General features: G+C 31.9%; 1 protein-coding gene across 2 annotated transcripts in view; it reads left to right on the forward strand.

Annotated features, from left to right (window-relative positions):
- The first annotated feature begins 231 nt into the window (after positions 1-231).
- The window catches only part of LOC106688411 (protein TEX261), a 31,912-nt gene continuing 23,826 nt past the window's right edge, over positions 232-8,317 (forward strand). For both annotated transcript variants that reach the window (XR_010844472.1, XM_014432850.3), the window contains exons 1-2: positions 232-444; positions 5,518-5,597. Coding sequence is in view for 1 of the 2 variants with exons in the window: in XM_014432850.3 (XP_014288336.1) it covers positions 375-444; positions 5,518-5,597 (150 nt within the window). In the remaining variant the exon portion in view is untranslated. The remainder of the gene's footprint in view (positions 445-5,517; positions 5,598-8,317) is intronic.

An 8,317-nucleotide genomic window follows, 5' to 3' on the forward strand; every position in this document is an offset into this window, starting at 1 on the left:
AGTAATATTATTCTAATGAATATCAAATATATTTTCATGAGCGTAATATTAAAATGTTTAATTTATGAAATAAATTTCATTAAAAATTTTGGTTGGTTTTTCTTTTTGTGGATTATTAATGTTTACCTATGTTTAAGTTTTAGTCTTGTTTTTAGTTTTTTACATCTATAAAAAAATGAAAATAAAAAATCTGGGGGTAAAAATTGATGAATTTTGGGGACAATTTAGGTGAGTTTAGGGAGCAAAAATATGGCTGACCTGCCAACTCTGGTTGAGGCGGTTGTGTAGAAGCTTTATTGTAGTTTTAAATAGTTGTTAGAGTTAAGTTTGGGTTTTTTATTGTTCTTAAGAGTATTGTATTGAATATATCAAAGATGTGGGTGTTATACCTTTTGAGCTGGTTCGGCATTATTGTCCAAATGAGCTTCTTATTAATTGCCATCGGTTAGTATTTTTTACACTATCAAGTTGAACATTTGTTACTTAAGAATCGTTTAATCACAAAACAGTTACTCGATTTTTTTATGCGTTGAAGTTTTTGTCATCACCGGCTTTTTTAAGCCTGATTTCATAAATTGTTGAAAGAATCTTCCGTAAATTTATGTTCTTAAGAGAATAATGTTATTAAGTTGTGGTAAGGGATTCCTGGTTAAGAAGAAAACACTGTAAAAGTTTTAATTTTATCAGTTACCATGTTTTATGACCAAGCATCACATATTTTGTATAGATCCTATAGTAGTCACTATATTAAAGGTTATAAATAATTAACCTAATGTTTGAACCATTATTTTCTCAACATTACGAATAAAGAGGAACAAGAAAAGAAACTTTATTCATGATAAAGCCAATTTAAAGTTTTGAAGAAAATTAACATTTTCAGAAGCTGATCTAATTCATTTTAGAGGGAATATTGGGTATTACAATTTGATATTAACAGCTGTTCAATGTTTGTTTTTGTATTATTAGTAGTATTATTCATGAGATACTCATTGAATTACTATTCAAAAGGAAAACAACTCTTTTATACACTTTAAGTAATGAGGCTCCCAATGTAAACGCTAAGAGGTATGTTAGGTTTTGTTGTACTGGGAACTAACTTCTTAAGAGGCATCCTTTCCTGATAAAATGATACATTCTTTTCTGTTAAGTACAGAGTTAACATTGATTTTTTCAATTATTTCTCTAGTTTTTTTTAAAATATATTCTCACAATTTATCTTGTTACAGTTTATTTACAATTACTAAAATCCATAAACTTCAGACAAAATATTCCCATCGTTTTTATGATATAAAATAATAACAATGATATTCCGAGTGCCCTGCTCATGGTTTTATTTCTTATATGTTGTCTTCTCTGTTATTATCTGTCAACTTAACTTTCTATCATTAATATTTGACTCATAGAGTTTTATTTATAAAAAAAAATAAATAAATCATTAAAATTTTGGTTAGTTTATTAAGCAGTATTACAGTAGTAGTTTACAAATGGATTTTAAGATTTTAGTATATGAAATTACTAGTAATTTGTCACTTTTTTTTTCTTTCAAACCCCAAATTAGCTTTTCTTTTAACACTCACCTTTTTTATGATGTACTTCATATTTTTACTAGATAAAAGGCTGTGTTGGGAAGAAATGTCACTTTTTTTTTTCCTTTGAGTGAAAACCTGAATATTGTATAATCCTGAAAATTATATTTTTTAGTTTCCAATTACATAGATAATGAGATAATTATTCTTTTACCAATATTTTTAGAATTTAATTTTATCTATTTGTGAAACTAATAGAGGAAAGTTAGAATTTTAATGTTTTATTTAGTCAAATCTCCAAAACTTATAATGTACTCTATATTGTAATCGGTTGAAAAAATCCCTGTTTAACTTCATTACTTTTTAGAGAAGTGGAAATAATTGAGGAAGCTGCTTACTTGATTTTAGGGCCTTACACTTTTTTGTTGGACCTCAGGAACCCTATGGTTATAACTACCTTTAAAAACAATAGTGAGGCATTTATCTGATATGCTTGGATTTTCAAATGTATTAAAGTATTAAGAATAAGGTAAAACTATTGTCCTCTGCTGGGTTCCTTTTCACTGAGGATTAAAATGAAAATAAAAGAGTGGACGACCACACATCCTATTTAGCTAAAAATGAATACTTTAACCACTTTTGATGTATTGGTCATTGTACATTCTCTGATTTCTATTAGCCAAGGCTATAGATAATTTTACCTTGGAAAAAGTTCGGGGGAAATGCAACTTTGTAAAATCCTATGTTTTAACATCCCAAAAACATACCACCTCTTCAAGGATTTACTGCAATCTTGAAAAATGTTTTCCAAATTCCTGGTTTTCCAGTACAACATCGGTTTGGTGCATCCTAGAAAAAAAAGATGATTTAAAATTATTGTTAAAATTTATACAACTTTGTTATAAAATATTTTTTTTTGTAAAATGGATAGTTTTAGAGTTAAGTGCCATTTTTTGTGTTTTATGTAAAAAAAAAAAAAAAATAAAATAATTATTTACTGAAGTTATTATTGAATAATTAGTTTTATTTTTAATAGTAGTAGTGATCCTTCTAGAGCAAATGAACATTACGAATTCTTGCCACTGATCGCTATCAGTTGCCAGATTTGTCACTTCTCTCCACTAGCTGTCCTAGAGGGTCCTACATCTTCAGGGAACCACCCTATTCTATCCATGGTAGGGAGTCAAGTTTTCATTTTGTGGAACCCCATAGAAATAAGAGTTGACTCCACAGGCTGGATTCGAACTGAGAGTTCTGAGGTTGCAAAGACCTCAACTCCCTCAGCTACAGAAGACCCTTTGTTCTTCTAAACTTTGTACAATTAGACATTTTTTATATATGTGTATTTTAAAACATTCAATAATAATATGATATAGATCTGTCCTGTTCCCATCTATTTTCTATCAGATCGACTATATATAATATGATTAATCTTCAGTATATCTAAATTTTACTTATTTATTTTATAGGTTTTTTTTTTAATAAAAATAAAATTACTTCTGATGACAAATTTTTTAGTACATTGAAAAATAACACAACAAAACATTTAATTATATTAATCTTTAACAATTTCAACATCGATTAAATGAATAAAAATTCGTATTTAAAAAATATTAAGCTTTGTTACTTTTTAATTCCAGGAAATCATTTGAAACATAGAGAATACATTGATTTTATGAGAAACAATAATTTCTTATATAAATAAATTAATTTAGACCTATAAAACTTAAATTTTGGACAATTGAAACTACAATGCATGAAATTAAGAAAGTTATTGATACTTATTCTGATATTCCTAGTTCATTGAGTTGACCTCATTCTTCTCACTTTAAACTTTAAACCAATCCTAAACAATAATGATCTAGTTTGTCTTAGAGTTCATCACGACCATGGTCACTATCCTTTTTTGTTTCAATTAACAAGCTCACTCACACTTGCACTCAAGTGCTGTAATTCCAAGTCAAAACCATTCTATAATTTTTCAATATGACCATCACCATTTATAGTAGAAATTTCTTGACTACTCTTAACACATCTATTCTGTTCAAAAACTGGCTGCTTTCACAGCCAACTATGCAATCACGGTAAAAAGTTGTTTTTTTTTCTATTTTTATCAATAATTTTTTACAATTTTACGTTAAAAAATAAGCATCAGGCACTCTTTGAGTTTTTATAAACCCAAGTTATTTTGTTAATATAAAATATTGCTTTGCAAGTTCTGACTGCCAACATATATATATATATTTCTCTTTTTTGTCCAAGACTCCCCAACCGTGGTTGGGGGTCAAGTTTTTCATTTTGTGGTGCCACCACTCGATGAAAAAAGTCAACGTCCCAGGCCGGATTCGAACTGGCGGCACTGCCAGCAATCTCAAATTGGTAAGACTGGGTCTAACTTACTGAGCTACAGGCGGCCCAACATATATTATCAATTGAAACTGGATTTTGGTGCAGTAAAAAACCTAAAATGTGCTAAATCCTGCAGTAAAACTCTAAATGTGTATAAAACACCCAAATCCTGCAATAATCATAAACTTTATTGTTTTATTTATAATATTAATACATAGAAAGCTTACCTAACCCTGTTTGAATTAAATTAAATTTGCTAAATACTCTACATTTATACAAACATACATAGAAAATTAAACTACTCTGGTATGAAATCTAAAATCTATATTGCTATTACAAGAGGTAGAACTTGTAATATAGTTTTTTCAACTTCTTTAAACTAGTTCAATTGTAAGGAGGAACTTGAAAAACAAATTGTGAGTGGCTGCTCAAATGTGTTGAGTTAATAGTACACAGCATACTAATAATTCAGGAAATCGACAATATTGAAAGGGATGAGAGAGCATTATTTGTGACAAGTTGAATATATTTACATCACTTCAATTTATGGAGTTGGCAATACGCAGCTAGGGTCTAATATAAATGGTGCAGGATTCCTACTGATTCCAAATAATGGTTTCCGCCATGCTCTGAAACTGGTTCTTTTCGGCACCCAGCCCCTCCAAAATATTACTTGTTGTGAGACGGATGGTTCCTCTACTACCGGAGCAAAGCCCTTTCACTGAAAATTGTCTTTCACCAATTTCATCGGTATATTTTCTTGTAAATGTGGAATACATTTTATATAAATGTTCTGCCTGGATCTTGTCAATCTGATCAGGATCGTTCATTTCAAATCTTTAATGTGCTACTATTAGTGCTTGCTTTTCAGTCGAACTAAACGCAAGTATGTCCACAACTCTTGCAGAGCCCTCAGTATCTACACAATACTATTCCTGATAACACATATTTTTTCCTTTCTGGCAGTTCAGCTATTTTCTTCTTTATATTATTGCTGGCGGGTGAGAAGGAGCATGTTGTTTAGACATTTTCCCAATACATAAGCTGGGATTTCTGACTCTCGACCATATTTGTGGCAAAGGGGTGCATAAAAAATATGCGGTGACTGTAGAAAAGAGTATTTAAAAATATTCTTCCAAAAAAAATCCTTCTTAATTTTCTCTAAAATTGCACTGCATCCTCTTTTGCTTGGCTTTTCAATTGTTTATTTACATATGAAAATACTATTAACCAAAAAACTAACAAAGAACAAGTCAATGTAGACAAAATGTATAAAGGTCATTGATCAGACCAATTTATTCTTTCAAAAGGTAAACAAATCACAACTTAAAACCACGACACAAGTGATAATTCTCCAAGTTCCATTCATACATATTACTTTTATACAACAAAAAAAAATATTTTCCTTTTATTATTGTTACATATTGAAACTAGCTAGTATCAATCCTATTTTCCAATGGATGCAAAATATCACTACAATATTTATATATGTTTATAAATGTATTATTAAGTGGTCTTAAAATAACCTAGGTCTTATTCTAATTGGAATAGTCTGGGTGAGCTTAAATGCTGAATTTTTTAAAAAGCTTCCTTTAAAGAACCTTTAATTTTTTACTATTAAATTTTATTTTATTTTTTTAAGCTTCAGGACTTTATTATTTGGCTGAAATTGTTGAAGAAAACACTGAAATCACCAAGAAGGTTATTCGATGGTTAAGTATTGTGAGTATTATTAACTATTATAATGAGTTTTAATATTTGGTATGATGGACAGTTAATATAATAAGAGTTTGTTAAATCATTAAATCAGGTAGATATTTCTACCTGATTTTGTTAAGATTTATGAAATGATATAGTAGTAGCAAGGCCAGGCCTTCCATATACATATTTTTGTTACAAATATTTCACTTATAACTGTAGAACCCTCTCCTAATCAAGAATATAATAATCTAATCTTGTATGGGCACCAAACTATACTGGGAAGTAGGGACCAGAATATATTCCTATGATGCTTATGTCAGTATTTTTACTCTCTAGCCACTCAATAGAAATAGGAAAACCACTGTTTTCAATGATAGTTTCAGAACTATCTACTAAAATGAAGGAACTATTTTTTTTTTCTGAAGGTTTTGATTTTTTGTAAACCATGTTTTGCTTTAATGAACTATCTCACTTCTTTCTAAATATAGATTACATGAACATGAGTTAGAAGGGAAGTTTAAAGATTCAAGGGAATAAATTTCCTTTTTTTCCTTGGCCTAACTGCAAGTAAAAATTGTTGGCTAAGAAGGGTTGAGATTGATTATGTCAGATATTGATAATTGTACCTTACATCCTATCACTTTTCTTTGTCTGCCGACTCAGTGATATACATGGTAGAACTTCAACAAGCCAAATTTATTAAAATTTAGAGAAAGTGGGCGCTCTCGTCTTACTAGTAGATTAATTGCCGTTGGAAAGAATCAAGTCTGTATGGAGATCAAAGACGATAGGGTTCTTCTCCATTATAACGCACCCTTGCTCTCACAGAAATTTTAGCCAAATTCAATTTAGTTACACTGCCGCAATTGCCCTAAAACCCCAACCTAGCTCCTCCTAGCGACTTCTTTTTGTTTCCCTAAATCAAGAATTACCTGATCCACTAGTTAGGGAAGTGATTCAACTCTATTCCAGCAGTCCTGGGAGCTTTGACGAGATACCTTTAAGGTCTTATTTCAAATATGGAGCCATAAAGTGTGATATGTCCACAAACTTTTCTGCACCTCTCTGTTGGTGGTATGTTCCTTTTCTACTGGTTGTTGTTCTCAATTCTTTTTTTTTTCCCAGTAATATTTTTTGGGGGCAACGGTAGCAGCATGGAAACGTGTCTTTCTACCAACTCAATGATTGTGAGTTCGAGCCTGGCCTTATCTGGAATTTTTTCAAGCATAAAATTGTAGAAAACTCAGTCTCCCCCCCCCCCTCCGGGCATTTGTGAGGCCTGATAGCCAATGGGTGGCACTCACAAAAAATAGGTCTGGGAGTGATGAACCACCCTACGTGAAAACCATGTCAGGAAACGCACGATGTGTTTCCTAATACATCCCACAAGAACTTGGACCTCCATGGTCTGTCACCCAATAATAATAATATTAATAATAGTGATGGTTGAATGCGTTTTATCTTTTACAAGTGACATAGGAATGTCATTTGGCCTTGATAAATGTGCAGTGCTCCATGTAACCAAGGGGAAAGTGGTTAGTAAACAGAACATTCTGGTTAGTGAAGAAGAGTACATAAAGGAACTTGAAGCCAGTAAATTATATAAATATTTAGGCATGCAACTGCACCTTAAAATATCCCAAAAAGATATGCAACAAAAGCTTCTGACAATGCTAAAAATTAGGTTACGAAAAGTGCTCAAAACCCAACTAACTGGGAAACACCTGCTCTTACATATAGCTTCGGCATAGTGCAATGGTCAAACACCAGGCTACAGGAGATGGATTGCTTTGTACGAACAACTCTCATACAAGAACGCACCCATCACCCAATATCCTCTAAAGTTCGTCTGTATTTACCAAGGAAAGGACGTGTTCTGCTAAATATTGAAGTAGCACTTGCCGCAAACAGAAAGGGGCCCTACGCCAATATTTTCTCGCAAAAACAACAGGGGTTTATCTCACCATCTCAAGGATGAATTCTGGTTTAACTGTACTTAATCTGAGCAAGGGTGTTGAATCAACAATCGTGTCACAAAATGAATGACTGGCAGAATGGGAAAGGAAGTCTCTGCATGGGAGATTCTATAGCTAACTGACGAAAGCCTCCATAGGCAATGAAAGATCAGTTGAACTGGAAGGCTATTCTCCGAGACAGAGGGATTTGTGGTTGTTATTCAAGATCAGGTTATTGCCACAAGATTGTATAGAAAACATGCTAAAAAATACAACAACACCAGATAAGTGTCAATTATACTCGGTGAAGCTTGAATCAATCCAACATATAACTGGTGGATGTGGAGTGTTGGCTGGTATTGAATATCTATCTACAGAGGTTTAACAATGTGGCCAAAATTTTGCATCAAGCCCTGGCAATGAAGTACAACTTAATTAATGATGAGAGCCCATATTACAAGTATAAACCAAATATACTCCTCCAAAAAGGTCCTCTCAAGCTCTATTGGAATGAATCAATATAATTACAGACCATACAGTAAGCCATAATAAACCGGATATCCTCCTTATAGATCTAAGAAAGCGGAACTTATTGATGTTGCTTCCCAAAAAATAATAATATAAGCTCCACTGTGGGAGAAAAACTGAAAAAGTACTGGGGATTGGCAATAGAATTGAAAAAACTGTTACCACTACTCCATTCATAATATCCACAAATCGTCTCATACCAATGTACCCTCTCCCTTGATATTAACCCAAGCATCCATTCCAATATATTTTCAATTT

This window comes from Halyomorpha halys, unplaced genomic scaffold (genome assembly GCF_000696795.3).
Source record: "Halyomorpha halys isolate HHAL.00 unplaced genomic scaffold, Hhal_1.1 Scaffold1125.1, whole genome shotgun sequence".
Lineage (NCBI taxonomy): Eukaryota > Metazoa > Arthropoda > Insecta > Hemiptera > Pentatomidae > Halyomorpha > Halyomorpha halys.